At 37.3% G+C, this 19,782-nt stretch overlaps 1 protein-coding gene across 4 annotated transcripts in view; it reads right to left on the bottom strand.

The window, feature by feature from the left end:
- Positions 1-2,526: 2,526 nt before the first annotated feature.
- Positions 2,527-19,782, bottom strand: part of LOC118202374 (centrosomal protein of 19 kDa-like) — a 40,467-nt gene continuing 23,211 nt past the window's right edge. For all 4 annotated transcript variants that reach the window (XM_085811733.1, XM_085811732.1, XM_085811731.1 and 1 more), the window contains exon 2: positions 2,527-6,435. In XM_085811733.1, the coding sequence (XP_085667859.1) occupies positions 5,905-6,414 (510 nt within the window). In that variant the 5' untranslated portion in view covers positions 6,415-6,435 and the 3' untranslated portion in view covers positions 2,527-5,904. The remainder of the gene's footprint in view (positions 6,436-19,782) is intronic.

The following is a 19,782-nucleotide window of genomic DNA, read 5'->3' as shown; positions in this document are numbered from 1 at the left end:
TTGATATTGAACAAATAGGTATATCCAAATTAATAATAATAATAATTAAAATCTGAAAGAGTTCAGTTTTAATGACCAGCAGCATAGTATTCCGAACTTTCATGAACGCTGCTTATTCGGCAGTTCTGGTGGCCATACGTACTCACACAACACTTGGTTTTTCTAGTGAAATAAAAGCAAGATATTTTGTTATGTGTCCTTTGCCCCTTTAGTAAACTAGGGACGCATCTACAGTCCTTCAAATTATGTATTTATTCACTTTTGGCTTTTCTGCTCAGAGCTGGAATTTTATAATTCTCTCATACTCCTGTTTCGCATTATGTCAGTCATTGTTGCATGCAGCATCTGAAAATTTCCAGAAATCTTACGAATGGAATGACTAAATTGGTAAGCACCGATAATCCCGCCCCTTTTAACCAGGGCTGGCTCCAGCAATTCCAGCGCCTGGGTGACCAGTAAATTTGGCACCTCTAAAAATTAAAAATATTGATAATTAAAAACGAAATATACTAAATATCATGTTGGTTATACAGGTTAATCGTTGAGAACAACTACTTATATAACCAACTAACAACTGCCCTCCAAAAATCAGAATACTCGTATGTCGCATTGTAGCTCTACGTCACCTATGTTAGGCGTCGGTCCTGCTCTCAGCCTCATACAGTTCGATAGCTGTAGCCAACTGAGAAGGATTCTGTTCTTTTCAGTGTAATAGTGAAGTCATCTGAGAATAAAGAGATTGTTTGCGACATAAAGATTTTACTGTATGAGGGCTCACTGGCTTTTTCCCAACATGGGTTAACAATGTAGGGCAATTCTACTTTCCTTTCAGTGGGTATTAGGTCATTAATGGCAATATAATCTAAGGTCTACGATATCACTGTTTGCAAAGAATTCAAGCTTTGCAAAATGACGCTATGGCCAAAGTATAAAAAATACTAAAGGAAGCGTTCTTTCTATGCTTACCGGAATGTCAGGAGCACTGAAGAATGTGCGTGCGGTTCCAAAGGATTTTATTTCAAAGATAACTGATAACAATAATTTTCTAAATTCAAACAAGGACTTACAAGCATATTCGAAGAAAATTTTTAATACAAGAATATTTCAAAGTAGGTCTTCTGATTTTTGAATAGTTTATTAGTTATATTTCTTAATATTTTTTTTTTTTTTCCTTGAAAAAAGAACCCAATTAATATAAGATAGCTAGCTTTTTTCTTTCCCCAAAAACTTTTTCCTTGCATATTTTTAACCAAATAAAAACTATTAACACTTATAAGTTAATAAAATATTCTTAATTTTTATATACAAATCATGTGTTTAAAAATGAACTACGTCACCTATGTTAGGCGTCACCTATGTCACAGCTTAACAGAAAATTACAGTACAATTTCGATATTTGTTGCACAAATTATACAATAAATGTAAATTACACAAAGAATAAAAATAAAATAAAACAAAACAATAAAATAACTGAATATTTTGTACTATTCTTGAATAGTTCAATACACTTTTCGATAAGGCAACTCAAAGATCTGAACTCAAAAACAATAAATTAATTTTGGTACTGATTTCTGTTGATATTGAACAAATAGGTATATCCAAATTAATAATAATAATAATTAAAATCTGAAAGAGTTCAGATTTGAACGATCACTCAAAAGGGTTTTTTGAAAGTTTAATGTAGTTTATCAGTAGACATTATCGATAGGGATGGCCCAGGTGGAATAGCGAAGCATTTTATAGGATATATATTTAGACTAACACAGGAACGTTCTGACATGTCTTCTGTATGTTTAAAAAATGGAAAAATATGAAGTGCAATTCTATAAAAATATTTAGTGTTTTTTAATATGTCATGAATTAAATGTATTTTTATTTATTTAAATCAATCAGATTAAAAAGTTTAAAAAATATTTTTAAGAATTGCGTCTGTTGCTTTTAAATAGTTTAGTTTGCTAATTAATAACAGACAGATTAAATACGAAAGAATAATATCTTATATTTTTCTGAGCAGCAAGAGACTCCAATGAAAAGTGAAACAACGCATTAAAGCGAAACAACGCAAAATCGTATTTCGAGATTAATAGCCCCTTATGGGCTAACAATAATAATTCGAAGATTTCCCCAATAGAAATAATTCCTTTTTAATTTTGAGATACAATTTTATCATTCTCCATACTTATAAATTGGTTTGTGCATCACAGTAGAATAGAAAAACCTCTTTTAGCGGCATTTAATTTGAGAGACTGTACAGATGCAAACATTATGCATTTTAAAACATTTTAAAAATACAGTTTTAAAATCTTTAATTTTTTTTTAAATCTTGAAATGTCATTCAACTTGTAAAAAAATTAATTCAACAGCAGAAAATGATTAGTCTTAACTGCAGTTACAGTCAACTCCAATAACGAATTTTAAGCGACAGAAAGTTCAATTCGCTATATTCGATATGACTGGAAAAATGGATTTTCTCACAATGAACTGATTTATAATGATTGAATAACAAAAAAATGACCGAGGAATAAATAAATAAAAAAACCCAAGCTTTATTACAGTTACCATAGGAAGTAAATAATAACTCTAATTTTTTAAGAAAAAGGTCATATTAAGAGTTATTAAAATTATTAAATTTGTTTTTCGATCTTTTTCAGGTGGAAGTGCTTTGCATGATAAATTACTTCGTATAAAAGTTTTGGTTCACATCCATCTTTCCAAATTTTTCATCCATCTTTTCTCTAAAATAAAAATTTATAACTATGAAGAATAATTTTTGTAATATTGTAACGGATTTTGTATTTAGTTAGCTATTTTTACCAGAATTATAATTAAAACTGTTTTGGACTTATTTTAAGAGAAAGCTACGCCGGAAAAGTAAAAATACAGGTACACGCGCATTTAACATTTAATAAATAGATATCTCGTAATTCTACTCTTTTGCTTTCCAGAAACCTATTGTAGTAGAACTGAAATGAAGAAAGGTTATCTCATCTCGCCTTTTTGGAATGCCTGACAGAAACAAGAGAAATCCTGTCCGTGCAGTACTTCATCGACGGCATATGGGTCCCTGAAACACGGAGAACTCTAGGAATGGCGGATGTCAAGGACGTAAAAAAGTGCTCTGTCGTATGTCATGAAATTCCAGGCAGCCCAGCAAGCAACTCATATAAACTGGCAACCATTCAGAGATGTGCAAGTCTACGAGCCAGTAGATCAAATGATGGCTCGTGTAGATGATTTATCCAGACAAGTCAATCACACGGTGTCGGAGTGAGAACAAACTGCCTCTAAAGTGTTGGAAATGTGGTAATGAAGGCCACATACAACGGAATTGCAGAACATCCCAGGGCACGGAAAATAAAACAGATTATTTTACCAGACAAGACAAAACATTGATACGGGAACAGGAGTGAAAAGAAACCAATTCTAAAGTGCTGGAACTGCGGTGTTGAAGGCCATATACGAAGAAACTGCAGAACATTCCAGAGCACGGAAAATAAGACAGATAATTAATTGCCATGAGACGGAAAAGGAGTGACAAGACGCAAAAGTTCTGGATCTGCGGAGCTGAAGGCTACATACGAAGGAGCTGCAGAACATCCTAGGGAACGGAAAATAAGACCATTTCACAGCAACGACGCAGGAAACAAATTAATGACCATACTGCGGAGTGGAGTTTGAATCATAGTGAAACCCCATTTTAAGCCGCTCAAGATTTCTGCAGTGAATGGTAACAGTAATGGACTATCCATCAATGAGCATTTCGATGGGGTTCCTTACAATATGATCATTGACACAGGAGATAACGTTACCATTATTCGGAAAGATTTAGCTCAACAATTTAAAGATAAGCTGTTTTGGACGCCATCCTGTGTTACCCTTAAGACTGCGTCTGGTGATCAAATCGACATAGATGAGAAGTTAAATGTGAATATCACGTTTGGAAGTGCCTCCTACCATCACACAGCATATGTGGCAGAGATTGCAGATCCTTCCATACTCGGATTGGACTTTTTAAGAAAATACAATTTTTCCTTGAACTTCAAAAACAACAAACTGCTTTCAGCATCAGAGGACATAACTATCCATCATCAGACGGGATCTTCACCTGGAAATGCCGACGCCTTGTTTGAAAGGCCGTGCTCAGAAAGCTGCCAAAATCGTACTAGGGTCGAAGAGAAATACGAGACTACCGGCTATTCTCCATCCCAGATGCTCACCGGTCGTGACCTTCGTCTGCCTTGTGATCTCTTCTTTGGTCGCCCTCCGGATGCGCCTTCATCGCCAAAGGAATACATCCAAGATCTCCAGGCTCGGTTTGAAATGATGTACAGTTTTGCACGAGAACAAGTCAACTTGGCGACGGAGAAGATGAAGATACGATACCGACACCAGAGCTACTGGACATTGATTCAACGAAGGAGACAAGATGTGGTTGTGGAATTCGACTCGACGGAAAGGACTTTGTCCGGAACTACAGTCACCTTGGGATGGTCGGTACACAGTCCTAAACAGGCTGAATGACGTCGTGGTTCGGATCCGTAAGTCATCAAACTCTAAGCCTAAAGTTGTTCATTATGACAGGTGAGCTCCTTACTATGGCCATAGTACGATGTGCATATAATTATAAATAGTATACGACCATGGTCCTTTTTGTTTCTAAATTTAGTATTTAATTTGGTTTAAGTTACTTATTGCAATTATTGTTTATGCTGTTCGTTGTTGTAATGTAATGGTTATTATTACATTGATGCCTTAGTTGTAAGTTTGGCTTCCTGCCTAGGAATTTTCTATTTATATAGCTATTTTTACTAGAATTATAATTTAAATTGTTTTATATCCACGTGCAATGCAGAACGAGGCTTATCTTAAGAGAAAGCTATGCAGGAAAAGTAAAAATACAGCAGCACGCGCATTTAACAATTAATAAATATATATTTCGTAATTCTACTCTTTTGCTTTCCAGAAACCTCGAGAAAACAGAAATTGACTGATTAAAAAGCCGGAGAGAAATATCTCAGTTCAATTGTTTACTTAGTTGTTGATTGTAGCGAATTCACGGTGAGATCGGATTAGCTTTCTCTGCGTTTTGGATTGCGTTCTATTTAACGTTTTAATAGTTTAAAATAGAGCTACTAGTTATATTGCATGATACTGTGATATTGTGCGATCATCTTTGAGGGAAAATACAGCGTTTTGTTATATTTCTTGTGATAAGAATACATTTTATTAACTTTTTATCGAATTTGTGTATTCCATCTATTACGAACCCGTACGCAATATATATGATCTAAGATACATTTATTGTAAATCCTGGCTGTCTAAGAACTAGGTAGGTCAATGAGAACTAGGTATTATACCTGCCTCGAACAGGCCTTTGTTTAGAATACAGAGAAAGATGGAGGTGAGCAAAAGAATAACAACATAAAGATGTTTTACGCTACTCTAATAGCCTAATACATGGAAGATTTTAAGATTTAGTAATTTTTCTGCAACAGAACAATATATAAAAAGCCAAAATTGATTATCACTTCACTTTCCTTCACTTCCAACAAAGCAGGAAAACTTTTTCCTGCTAAATTTCTCGCAACGGCAATTAGAGCCGGAGCGATTACTTGTTTCTACAAATGGAAAATTTTCGAAAAGTTTACAAAAAAAAGTTTCAATCAAAAATAACTATAAAGTTCTTTTTATCCAATTTTCATGCGCTTGAAGGTTCGCTACACCTGTATAAAATATTATCAACTGTATAGGAAACTGGACGGGCTAAAATGTTCGTCATGTCTCGGGCTTGTTATAAAAAAAGTTCGCTATTGCACAGCTTTACTATTTAGTCTCATGTAAATTTTTCAGGTCAATGAGAAAACTGGACGGACAATTTCTTATCACATATGAAGCACCTAAGACTTAAAATTCTAATTCATTTTCATCTTTCTCTGAATCCCACACTGAAGATTCTATACCAGCCACACTCGAAAAATCCACTTCAATATCATACTGGAAATCCGGATCACCAGGTTTCTTCCGATTTTTCTCAAATGACAGATCCATTATTTCCTTCTTCCTCTGCAATGTTGCATCATCTGCCATATTCAGATTTTCATCAGGATCAATGCTAAACTCTTTCTCAAGTTCTTGAAGGCTTTCCTCGAGATCTAAACCTCTCATATTGTTCTGTATCAATCTCAGCATCTTCTCAATTTTGAAATTAGGCACGCTTTTGAGATACTTTTCATGATGCTCTTTTAATTCTTTGGCAGCTGTAACGACTGAACTATTCTTCTTTAAACCACGAACGGGCATCATTCGTTTTCTAAATTTCGAGTTTTCTTCATACACAAGCACGATGATCGGTTGTTTGAAACGAACTCCGATTTTCAAAGGTCTGATAGCATCGTTGACAGCATTAACAGACATGTTCTATTTGCAGGGAAGTGCCTGGAGAAAAGGAAGATATAAAACATTATAAGAGAAGAATATTCATAGTTGTTAATATTTTAGGAAATATACAGATTACATAGCAAATGCATACAGGCACACTATGCACGAAAAAAAAAAAAAAAAAAAAAGGAACAATTCTATATGTTCTGGTCTACTGAGACGATTGACTAAATTTTAACTTACGTTGTTTTTCATGTCTCGAAAGGGCGACTTAGGATATTTATTTGATTTATACATAGCATTAATACAGGTATTTTGACATTTAATCGGACTTTGCCTGAAATGACGTACCGATTCCCCCCCCCCCCATATTTCGATCCCACGACTCAAATCATGCCAAACAGCCAAGTTCTTCAAAAATAGCATGAGTAGTTTTTAAAAAAATTAGCTCTCAAAATTTTAGCTCCTCAATGTTAAACTAAATTTGGTATATATTTATTAACATCTCTTCTTTTTTATTAAACTTACTTGATTCTTTCTTTTACAGTTCGAAATTTAGGTTCAATCCAAATAAAATTCGCGTATATTTCTGATTTATTTTTAAAGTTTTCTCTAGTAATTTTTATAAATTTTTCAAAAAAATTTTGAATTATAATCTATAAATAGCTCTTAAATTCGGCGGAGGCCTGCTGAGTTATTTTTTAGATTTTCAGTGAAATTGTAATTGCAGCCGGAGCTCCAAATAAAACGAGCATATTTAACTATTTATAATTAATTTATAAATTTTTAATTTTATTGAATTTTAATTTTAATCATTAATTATTTTATTTATTTACATTATTTACAGATTTTCCTCTTTCTCTAATGGCCTTCCATATGACCCCGATAATTCTAATTTTAGAATTTAAGCACCGACCACAGATGAAAGAGCCGCACACATCGCACTATTGTGCGATATTCACAGCATACTGAGGTAACTGGAAAGCGTTCGATACTAGAAGTTATCCATTATCGTCCCCGCATACTAATAATTTAGAACAAGAAACATCTTACAAACAAAGACCCATCTGAAAAATAAAGGTAGACTGCGCATTATAATGCTATTTCACAGAGAATTTGCTTTTTCACGAATCGTTTATATGCTTTGATATTGTTGTTAGGAGGTTTGATTCGATATTATTTTGCAAGTGAGCAGAAAAAAACGAGAGTACAATACTCGCCTTTTATTAAAATCAATTCTGTTCCAAACATTCCGAACGTGGCAAGGCTAAACAACAGCATTACCAACTTCAGCAATAAAAAATTTTAAATGATGAAGAAATAGTTGCATTAAATCAAAATGAAGAATATGCTGATATTAATTGAGATGAATCTGACGTCAAAGAGTATGAAAGCGAACCCGTTTATCCAAGAGCCGCAAGAAACTGCAACAGACTGATGTAAACTATAGTCAAACGCAATAATAATGCAGTTCTACAATGATATTGCTTCTAAAAAGGATGAGTTATTTCACTATGAAGAGTAGGTAATATTTAATGGTTCAAAGCAAAATTTTAAAGTAATCTTAGAAAATAAATATTTTATTGAACGAAATGCAATTATGTGATTTTTTAACAGAAAGATGTTTTTAAATACTTTTTTAATTTTTTATGGTACAAATTAAAATATGTGCGTTATAAAGACATACTGTCATTTCAAATAAACTTAATACTAATTTACTAACAATTATAAGAAATCAATTATTTTGTGCACAAAGCACATTCCAAAATATAGCAATAATACCTATTCTTGAATTAAAAACAAATTTTAAGCTTAAAAATAGTCAAAAATTGGGTCTATTCATCCATGTTTAGATCTCAAAACTATTTAATTAAACAAACCACGCTTATCCATTAATTAGCAAAATCGATGCACATATACTTTCTTGTACGAAGTTTACAGATTTTGTTTGATATATTATAATGTTGTCACTTTATGAAAATATTGAAGCATTTTTTATTGTAAAATGCTTTTACTGCTTTCGTATTATTATATTATTGTTTTTATTTAACTATTATTACTTGTATCTTATTCCACTATAGTTTTGTATTTAGTACAAATTTTGAATTTTAAGTTGGATTTAATGTACGTATTTGATTATGGTAATTAGGGGTATCTGCCTAACGAAAGAATGCCTTATGGAAAACTGGTTCGTATCCACATTAGAGAAGGGGAAAACTACAAAAACGACTATGTAGCCAGCCCATTCATCTGGGAATCGAATTCAGACTGAACTACCATTGTGCAGCAACTTTACCGCTCGGCTGCTCATAGGAATTTTAAATTTTTATATAATAATTTTATATTTATGTGCTTAATTGGCTACTGTTTTGTGATATTTGTAATCCTTTCATGTAATAGTATACCAGCGGTTCTCAACCTTTTGACTAACGCGTACCATCTAAACAAAAAATGAAAATCTTTAGTACCACCTCTACAAAGTACTACTACCACCACCACTCTTGAACAAAGCTCCGTTCTCATAAATTTACGAGTGTTAGCGAAAAAATCAGGATGTTGGAGTTTTAATTTTTGAATTTAACAGTTAAAAAATACTTTGCATTTTTGCGTACCACCGGTTAAGAACCCCTGGTGTAAACATTTAGTCGCCCAGACGGTATAGTGGTTAATGACCCTGATTGCCATAACACAGTGCTCGGTTTCGAATCCCGGATAAACCATGGGTGTTTGAAAGCGAGTCTGCGCGATAAGAAGCCACTCAAAATACACTGCCCTCCAAACGTTAAGAAACAACATGTTTTTCAAAGCTCACACTACAAAAATGTATGTATTGTTTCAATTCACAGTTCAAATGCAGGAGAGTAACGAAGTTTTAAGAAAATATATGCAAAAAACAATAGCTAACACTTTTACTTTATAGAAATGAATACTTATATACGAGTTGGAGCAACAATTGTAATTTTTGTTCACTAGTGATGATCTTCAGTTGTTATTACAGTTTCGTGAACAATATCCAGGAGAGTGTATCAATGTCCAGAAGTCCTTTGCCCGATTCATTCAGGTGGCGGGCGATCGGATGGATGGAAATTGGGATGTCGCAAGCTAACGCTGCTAGATATCTCAATGTCTGTCGTAGTGTGGTCCACCGAATATGAAATCTGTTTGAATCCGAGGAGTCTGTGTCTAGAAGACATGCTCCAGGCAGACCTAGAGTTTCAACACCTGCGGGAGCCTATTATTAGCTCTTTCGGCCCGAAGAAGGAGTACCATTACTATACATCAGCTCATGGCAGATTATATAATGTGGCAACAGGAACAATAATCTCAGCTAATAGAGTGCGCAGACGCTTGCATTATACAGATCTGTATGCAAGAAGACAAGTTCTTTGTGTCTTCTTGACCCGAGAACACAGAGGGGCTCGTTTATGCTAGGCAAGAGAACACGTCTCCTGGACCAGTCAGCGACAGGCGTTTGTTCTCTTCACAGACGAGTCCAGGTTCACAATGGAGAGTAATTCAGATCGTCAGCTGATCTGGAGGGAACAACGCAACAGATACAACCAATCCCACATTGTGGAAAGACACAGTTACAGAGGGGCTGGAATAATACGAGTTTGGGCTCGTAGTTTGGGCTGGGATTTATCTCGGTGGTCACGCTGGCCTGCATGTGTTCCATGGAAGAACTTGACCAGTGTGAGATATCGAGACGAGATCAATATGTCCGCCCATGTGCCGCTGCTATTGGTCCGGATTTCTTCTGATGGATGACAGTGCGCGACTTCAATGAGCTCGGGTTCCTGAAGAATATCTGAGGATCACGGTATGCAGCAGATGGAACGGGCAGCTCAGTCGAGAGACCTGAATCCGATAGAGCATCTTTGGGACTACCTTGGGAGACAGGTTACTGCTTTAAGTTTTCCTCCAAGCTCGTTAGATTACTCCATGTCTGGTCGTTAGTTCCCATTTCACTAACCGACAACTTAACTGACAGCATGGAACGTTGCTGCCGCCACTGCACTGCAGCTAGGGCTGGACACATTTCTTATTAAAACCTATTTTTGCAATGTTACCATTCCATATGTCCTCAAAAAAACTGTGATATACTGTTTTTACAAGACTGGATTTCTCTGCTAAGAGTGCAATTTTTTGTTACAGTTCATGTTTGTGTTGAACTTTAGAAACATTCTATGGCTCAATCATTAATGAACTGTTTAGTGAACATTTCTGTAAATTTCTTATTTCTGTGTTGCTTCATTTTTTATTAGACACAAAAAACATGCTGTCGCTTAACTTTTGGAAGGCAGCGTACATGGCAAGGCAAAATCCTCTCGAGTGGTTATGGTAAAGAAAGAGGGGTGGGAGATCCTCGAACTGCCTTCCTTAGAAATTTCATCTGGAGTGGAACCCTAGCAATACCTAATATGCCTAGACGGATGCCGACCTTGCTTCAACTAGTGTCTGTATAAATACACATTAGAACTGAATAAACTAGTCGAACTGTATCAGTAATACGGCCTGTTGAATCAATCTCACATTAGTAACGACTTTTGCTACAGTTATGCTGATAGGATAAGAAATTGCCAAATATTGCTGAGGTCGTCCTCAGCAATATTTTACGGAGACATTTTGGTAACTTCCAGAAAAAGTGTTTTTAAGAAGCTTGCGTTTATTTTTTCCAGAATATTTTACTATTCCTCTTCCCTATGCCCTCTTTTAGCGTATAAATATAGTCGCCATCATGTTGACTGCCATATCAGTGAGCCCATGATAGAATTACCGAGGAGCAAAGGCATGAGTATTTAAAATCCATCAAATTGAAATTCCTTTGAGAGATGGTAGCACAGAAAAAGGGGGTCGGAGACCCTTGAATTATTTACCCCCGGCTGTTCTCGATCAAAATTGAGATACTGTTAATTGTTATACTGTTTTCTATAAGGAGTGAACAAAATATGCTCTCTAGAGGGCATTCTAGATAGCCTGTTCGGCAGCAAGTAATTTTCGACGCTTGATTTTTAAAGAGGATATTGGTAAGAAGAGATACATCGCGATCAACGAGAAAAGATGGCATTTACTAGGGAAGAAGGACTTTGGCAGTTCAAGGTGACGCCCTTAGTGTTAGGTAATGCATCGGGCACATTCCAATGCCTCCTGAAGACCTTCCTCAGAGCTTTTCCTACGAAGCCTGTCTGATATATTTCGATGACATCATCATCGTCGGGAAAATTTTGGAACATTTAGAAAATATTAGGAAAGTGCTTCAGAAATTGAAGAAAGTCGATCTAAAGTTGTCTTGCAAATATAAATTGTTCAGACAGGAAGTGACGTATTTCGGACATGTCATCTCTGCTGAAGGTGTGTGTACAGATCCAGAAAATTTGTCAGTAGTTAAAGATTGGAGACGCCCAGAAAGTGTCCATCAGCTGAGAAGTTTCTCGGGGTTTTGCACCTACTCTAGATTTATGGAGGACATCGCAATACCCTTCACAAACTGACACAGACCAAACAAAAATTCTTGTGGACAAAATTGACTGAAGGAGGTTTTAACATCTGCTACAAACTGACTGTTAACAAACTGAAGGAGGCTTAAACATCTACGACAATCCTTATTTAATGCTCAGCTAGGCAAACCATTTATTTTTAATACGTGTGCAAGCAATGAGAGCGTTGGTGCTTTTCTGTGCCAGGAAATAAACATGTCATAGCATGCTAGAGGAAGTATCTATCTAAACCAGAGCGGAATTACTGTGTCACCAGAAAAGTAATTCTCGCCATAATTAAAAGCATAGAACACTTCCATCATTATCTCTACGGCAGGAATTTCCTGGTCCGAATAAAACTTGCATCGTTGACCTGGCTATTAAATTTCAAGAATCTCTAAGGCCAAATAGCCAGATGGGTTACAGAGACTCCAGGAATGTGACATCACTATCAGTAACAGGAAGGGATTGTGATACGGAAATGTCGACGCAACGCCAGAAGTTCCTGCCGATATTGTTTCAGGATCGAAACGAAATACAAGCTGTTTAGTCCGGTCGCATGCGCATGTCCAGTTACAACTTCAACAACGTTGAACATTGACTCAATGGAATTTTCAAATAGGAAACATATCTGTTCTGACATTTCGATCTTTAGTCCTTATTTAAGGAACGAATTTTATCTTGGCTATAATTAAAGAACTGTATAAACGACTCGGCATAGACAAAACCCAAACGACACCTTTCATTTGCACTTAGAAGGCATGGTGGACAGTTTCATCAAACCATCCTTAATAACCTCTGGCTGGTGGTTTCCAAAAAACAGCAGGATTTGAACCACAATTACTTCTGTCTTTACTCGCCTTTGCAATTCTGCCCCGGAGACTACCTGCTATTCCCTACCATAAATGCTGTTCGATTTTGAACCTTCGTCTACCTTAAGATGTTTCATTTTGTCGCCCTCCGGATGCGTCTTCATCAGCAGAGGATTATATCAGGATCTCCAGGCACGGTTTGAATTGACGCAAAATTTTGCACGACAGCGAGTTTACTCGGTGAACGAGAAGATCCCGACCGATCCCTCGGTGACAAGACCCGACACGACACGAGAGCTACAGGTCATCGATTCAACGAAGGTGACAATGTGTGGTTGTGGGATCGATTAAATGGAAAGGATTTTTTTCTAAAATACAGTCGTCCTGGGATGATTTTTACACAGGCTGAACGACGTCTAGTTCAAATCCATAAGTCATCAAACAAGGTGTTCATTACAACAGCCTCTGACTATTGCACGTAATCCCCATATTGCATATTACGTAAAAATTATAAAATCATGGTCTTGTATGCATACAAATTTGTAAATTTATGCATCTATTTATTGATTTAATGCTTAGCTTATATATCGGGTTTTAATGAAAGTTTCCCACCACCACAAATATCGTCTGCACAAACAGTTCGCGTTGGCGTGTTAAATCATATTTTGCCAAACGAATTTTGGCATTTGAAAGCAAGAAACTTGCTTTAGAACGCTGCGTTGTGAAATTTGTAAAAAAAAGTATCGCTATCAAACAAGGTGTCTGAAACGGAACTATCACGCTACCAGATTAGAACCCTTATTTTTCTTCCAGTTCTGTTTCAAAAGGTCAGCTACAGAATGGCACCAAATCATGTGTACAGCTTTGGGTACTAATGATGTATCATATGACACTGTGAAGGTTTGGTACCGAAAGTTCAAAAACAAGGACTATGACATTCAAGAAGCAGGGCGTTCTGGCCTGCCTACTGATGTTCATGAGGCCCGCCTGCGAGAACTTGTGGAAGAAGATCAGTATGCAACCACTCGAAAGCTTATTAAGGAATTAGATGTTAGTCCATTAGTGGTGCTATGCATCACATAAACTTGAGTTACAATTTTATTCGCTGGGTGCCGCAAGAGCTGACTCAAGCAGATAAGGACAGATGTATTCGGACCTGCGCTAATCTGCTCGAATATCAACGCAAGGGCAAAATTCTGGACCGGATAGTGAGTTGATTTACATCAACAACACCAATAATATTTTACATCAACAACATTGTGAAGAGAAGTTGATTTACATCAAGAACACAGGCAGAAAAGGGAGTTGGTCTGGACCCGGTGAGCTCATCGGCAGCATCGCAAAGCGCAATTTGACTAACCAAAAGATCATAGTTTTTTTTTCCGTCGACGAACGCGAAGCTGTGTGGTGAATTCTTCGACTTGCGTTTGTTTACTTCGGCGAAGTGCTACGTGTTAAAGTGCGGGTTTTCTTCCCGTATTGTGGTGCTTAGTTTGCGTTTTAAGTAAAGCTAAAAACAGATTATTTTGTTCCCCTGGTTTGGTGTTTTCAGAGAAGATTCAGGTAGGAGAATTTTTCTTTTTATTTTGCGCTCAGACGCAAATTGTGATGAAGAAAGATGGAATGGAGCTCTGATCTGGACTGTCAGTACAAACCTCGCATATCGTCAGAACGTATATTAAAAATTTGTCATGAAAAAGAAGTAAGAAATTACACTGTCTTTCTTAAAGGTATGGAGAGAAATATTAACGTAAACAACCCTAAATTTTGAAAGATAAAATATCCAGCAAAGTGGCTTTAGTTAAAAATATCGACTTCATTAAAATTATAAGAGATGGAAGGCTTCTAATAAATACCTCAGTGGCAGAATGTGCGTGGCAAATTTTAAACATATATGAATTGCATAATGTAAAGGTCTCCTCGATGCTTGCCATGTCTGAACTGACAAGCAAATTTCTTCTATCATCCATTCCAGTAGAAGTCGAGCTCTCGGAGCTAGCTAACGAGCTGAATCATAATAACGAGAATGAAGTATTAAATTTAAGATTTATGGCGAAAAGTTCAGACAGTAACAAGAAACCTTCAGAAAGAGTACTCGTTACTACTGCAGGACACCACTTGCCAGAGTATGTAAAAATATGGCTAACAAGACATAGGATCACAAGGTTCTACGATAATCCAAGGCAATGTCCTCAATCTGAGGTTTAGTCACGAGATTAAAAGCTGGAGAGTATTAATAAGATGTAGCAAAAATCACACCAGGACACAGTGCGCGTTGTGCAGTAACTCACATGAAGCATCCTTGTCCCAAATACATCGAAGAGAGCAATATTCTCAAATATAGTGCTGACCATCATGTTCCCGTAGTAGAAACAAGGCAGGTTGTAGCAAACAAAAATTCTTATGCGATGGTGGCAGGAACTCAGGTGTCAACTCCTGCAAAGGAAGATTTCCTGAAAGTCATGATTCCAATAATAGCTGCGCTTCAAGGATCTTTTGAAAGTGCGTTAAAACAGCAGGCTGACTATTTCGAAAAAATATTAGCAGGGTTGGATGAAAAGCATGAAAGCATGTTCAACAAGCTCGATACAAAGTTGAGCGAGATATCAGAATGCACTAGAGATAAGCATATTGGGAAAAGAGCTCTTGAGTCCGACAGTGACCTGGACTTGGATGAACATATTACGGAAATAGAAGTAGTAAGAAGCAAGGGCAAGAAGCCCCATTCTAAATCAGAACCTATAACAAGGGAAGCCTGCATTCAAAGCAAGTATGACATGAGTAAACCAAAAAAGTCTGGCCAAGGTTAGAAACCGGGATTTTATTCATAAAATGAGTTTTTTTCCCTCCTGCTTTTCTCTTTGCTTCTTTTTCTCATCTAGTTCGATGGGACCTACGTTCTGTTCATGGAATGCAAGAAGCATCTCTAACAAAAGAAACTTTATCATTAGCAGGAAAGAATTCTTCTGCGATGGTTTAATTATTCAGGAGACTTGGCTTTCTAGTTTAGACGATTTTTGCTTACCCGATAAAGTTATTTTTCGCAAAGATAGATTAAACTCCTACCAGGGCGGGGGTCTAATGATTGCCATCAAGAAGCAATGGGCTAGTTTATTTGTACAAGATAGCAGTTATGATTTAGCGGGAGGAGAAATTACGAGAGTTGATCTCCGAGCAAATAGTTCCGATATTTCAGTGATCAACGTCTACCTTCCCAATGGCCAGTTCAGCGTGAAAGAGTGGGATAAAGTTCTGGCTACGTTGCCCGGCAAGTTTATTATCTTAGGAGATTTCAACTGTCACAACCCGGCTTGGGGGCCAAGCAGGCTGTCAGCAGGGAGTAGAGTGCTTTTGGAGTGGTGTAACAACAACAACCTTTGCTTTTTAAACACATGGAAGCCCACCCATGTAAGTCCCGGAGGAATCGAATCTTGCGTTGACATCGCTTTGTGCTCAGCCGAGCTTCATGGTTAATTGAAATGGGAAGTTTCTCCTGATTCCTTTAGCAATGACCATTACCCTATAAAAATTAAGTTCACAAATAATAACAACGCCTTTGCTACTGGCAATGAGAGAATAATTGTTCACTGTGACTGGAAGAAGTTCGCTACAGAAAGCAGTAATAGAATCAGAGCTTTGCATCCAGAAGAAAGGAACCTGAAAAATTTCAACCGCATCTTGAGCGCCACAAAAAAGGAGAACCTAAAAAAAATTGCGATTCAACGCAAAAACAGCCCGTGGTGGGACGCAGAATGTAACTTCATTCTTGGCCAGAAAAGAAAATGTCTTAGATTCGCTAAAGCTCATCTTTCAAGAGGTTACTGGATCTCTTACAAGAAATGGAATGCTTACCTTAAGAGGGTCATTAAAATCAAGAGAAGGCTGTATTGGGAAAAAAATTGTAGTCATACCAGAAAGGAGGCAATTTATTTAGGATAGTTAAAAATATTCAAAATAAAAAAAGTCAGGTCCAGTTCTCAAACAATATCTTAAAGTACTACAATGGCCACACCTGGTCAGTTGAAGATCAGAGTGTAGTATTTGCTAAGTACTATTCAAGTTTCACTATTCAAAAGTTCATTCCCCTGGATTTTAGTGAAGAGCGTAGCCGTATTAATAACCCCTTCTCAGGTTCTGAACTCGATAAAGCTATCAGGAGCCTCAAAAACTCTGCTCCGGGACAAGATACCTTACAAGATATGCTATCACAGTTTTAGCTGATGATTGCAAGCAAGCGCTCCTCGAGGCCTGCAACAATTCACGGAATTCGGGTCTGATCCCTAAGAATTGGAAAGAAGCTATTGTTATTCCTTTTTTGAAACCTGGGGACGACAGTGCGCTGGTTTCCAGTTACAGACCAATTTCTTTAACGCAAATTCTTGCCAAAGTAATGGAAAGGATGATTCTCAATAGATTACTTCCGAGGATCCAGCAAAGTAAAAGACTCTCAAACATGCATTACGGCTTTATTCCGAATAGACGTTGTCTGGTCCTGCTTAACAAATTGTTCAGTAGTATCCTGCACCACAGGAAGCAAAAGGAAAGTTGTTCAGCTGGTGGCCCTTGATCTCAAAGCTGCATTTGACTCAGTTTGGCATGATGGCCTGCTCAATAAAATCATGCAATTCCGTGTTAAAGAGAATAGTATCCTGTGGATTGCCAATTTCTTAAACCACAGAACTATCAGAGTAAAGTGGAGAGGGGTCCCTTTCAAGAAGCTATGAACTTACCAGCGGTGTCCCTCAGGGCTGCATTTTTTTCTCCTATTTTCTTCACAATTTTCATGCAAGATATCTATGAAATTATCCCGGCTGATGTCGACTGCTACGTGTATGCGGACGACATGTTCCTCTACAGTGCAGATGTCTCGTTCCCCAAGGTAGTCAGTAATTTGCAGCGTGCGCTATTCAAATTGCATAGATGGGCTAAAGAGCGGAACTTATGCATTTCCCCAAACAAAAGTAAATCGATTGTTTTCGGAGGGACAAATAGTGAAGAGAATCTATTGAAGCTTGATGGTGTTACGGAAGATCACATGAAAATTCTGGGCATGTGGTTTGATAGTAAACTGAGCTGGAACATCCATGTTAATAAAATAGTACCGAAACTGGAAAGAATGCTGAATGCTTTTAAATTCATCGCGAGCCCCAGGTGGGGTGCCAGAAAAGTGGATCTCGTTAATATTGCAAATGCTACAATAAGAGGAAGAATTGAATATGGCAGCTGTCTCCTCATGTCTACCTCTCAACAAAATAAGAAAAAGCTTGAAATAGTTTATAATCACGCCTTAAGACTGGCTATAGGGGCGCCTATCAGTACCCCTCTCCCGGTGTTATATGTTGAAGCAGGGGGTTTCGCCTTAGATACGAGAAGATGCATCATCGCAATGAAGTTCCTAATAAAGAATATCACTCTGTCAGCAGCCTCTCCCATTGCGGAAAATCTGAAAAATTGTTTGCAAAGATGCAAGTACAAGTGGAGCAAAATACGTAAGCCCATTAGCCAGTGTGTTAAAGATAAGCTAAGCAATCTCGATCTAGATTTCAGTAAGTGTATTATTTTTAACAATGTACTAGATTTTTCTGAAGAAGTTAAGTGTTGTTTCAAAACTAATGAGGAGTTCCAGAATAAAAATCTTTCAGATGTGGAGATACAGCAATTCTTCCGTTCCATTATTAATGATTACGTGAATCAAGGTTTTAAGATCTACGCTACAGACGCTTTCAAGTCCGATACAGGAGTGGGCATTGCGGCTGTAGATCGTACTGCGGCAATTGTCAGTCATCGCATAGACAATAGAAGCTCCATCTTTTCAGCTGAGGCTTGAGCCATTTGTAAGCTCCTTGAGAATCTGACTCCTAACGATAAGATTGCTATCCTTACAGAGAGCAAATCTGTAGTCAGCGCGTTGAGTTGTGTTCATAGGAGATCCAACTCTCTCATTCTAAAGCTCTTCGAGCGGATTAAGTCTTTCCATCACCTCACAGTCATCTGGGTTCCTGGTCATAAGGGTATAGGGTTCAATGAAATAGCGGATAAAGTTGCGAAAAGAAGAAATATGAATAACTCGGGGGTTCTTTCAGCAGAGGATGCGTGTAGGTTCAAGGAGAATACTATTAAGCAAGAGCAAGTCGACAGCTGGCGGACTTCTTACACCGGCCGCAGATTCAGCTACTGTAATGTTCACTGTGAGTGGAGTAAAGGTTTAAACATCGATAGGAAAATGGAAGTTGTAATCAGTAAAACAAGATTGCAAATGTTGGACACGACTCAACTATTGTACAGGTACCGTAGAGCGAATTCGCCATTTTGTGACTCATGTTATATGATTGACAGTACAGAACATGCAGTTATTCACTGTAGAAAGTATGATAGAGCCAGAAACATTATGCTCAAGATGAAAATCAGCAATATTGACCTCTTAGCTGATCTCTAAATCATTGTAATGAGAAACTTTGGAGATATTATTTCCTAGGCAAATTTGTCATCAAATACATCTTAAAGAATTCTTAAGCACTTTTAGTGTAAGGGTTTGGTTTTCGGACCGACGTTCCCCCCCCCCCCTGAATTGGAAGGAATGCGTCCTTGTGGTTTAACTTGTACATAACTTTATATTTGAGTTGGAGCATAAGGCTCCAAAGGGAAGCCAAGCTTCAAGAAGAAAAAAAGATCATGCTTTGTATCTGCCATGGTATTATCCACAAAGAGTATCTGGAAAAAGGTAAAACCCTCGACAGTAAGGTGTACAGCGGGACGCTAATCCGTGTTGATGCTGCTATCAAGGAAAAATGTCGAACTGAGTTCCGGCAAAAAAGGTAATGTTCCATCACGATAACGCAAGACCACACGTGTTTGCATTCATCGGCTGGACTCTGTGCGGACTTAAAGGGGATCTTTTGCCACACCCACAATATAGCCCCGACATTGCTCCTTCGGACTTCTACCGTTTTTCATACCTGCAGATAGATCTTGCTGGTGCTATCTTCCATTCTGCACAGCACGTCCGAAATGAGATTGATCTGTTTTTGGACTCGCGGCCACCAAGTTACTGAGCCGAAGGCTTTGAAAAACTAACAAAACGTTGGCAGAAAATCATAGATTTGAGAGATGATTAC

Source organism: Stegodyphus dumicola, chromosome 2 (assembly GCF_044657685.1).
Source record: "Stegodyphus dumicola isolate Sdum_Otavi_A_Nest chromosome 2, ASM4465768v1".
NCBI lineage: Eukaryota > Metazoa > Arthropoda > Arachnida > Araneae > Eresidae > Stegodyphus > Stegodyphus dumicola.
The sequence above is the reverse complement of the archived record's forward strand: the minus strand, read 5'-3'. Positions and strand labels throughout refer to the sequence as shown.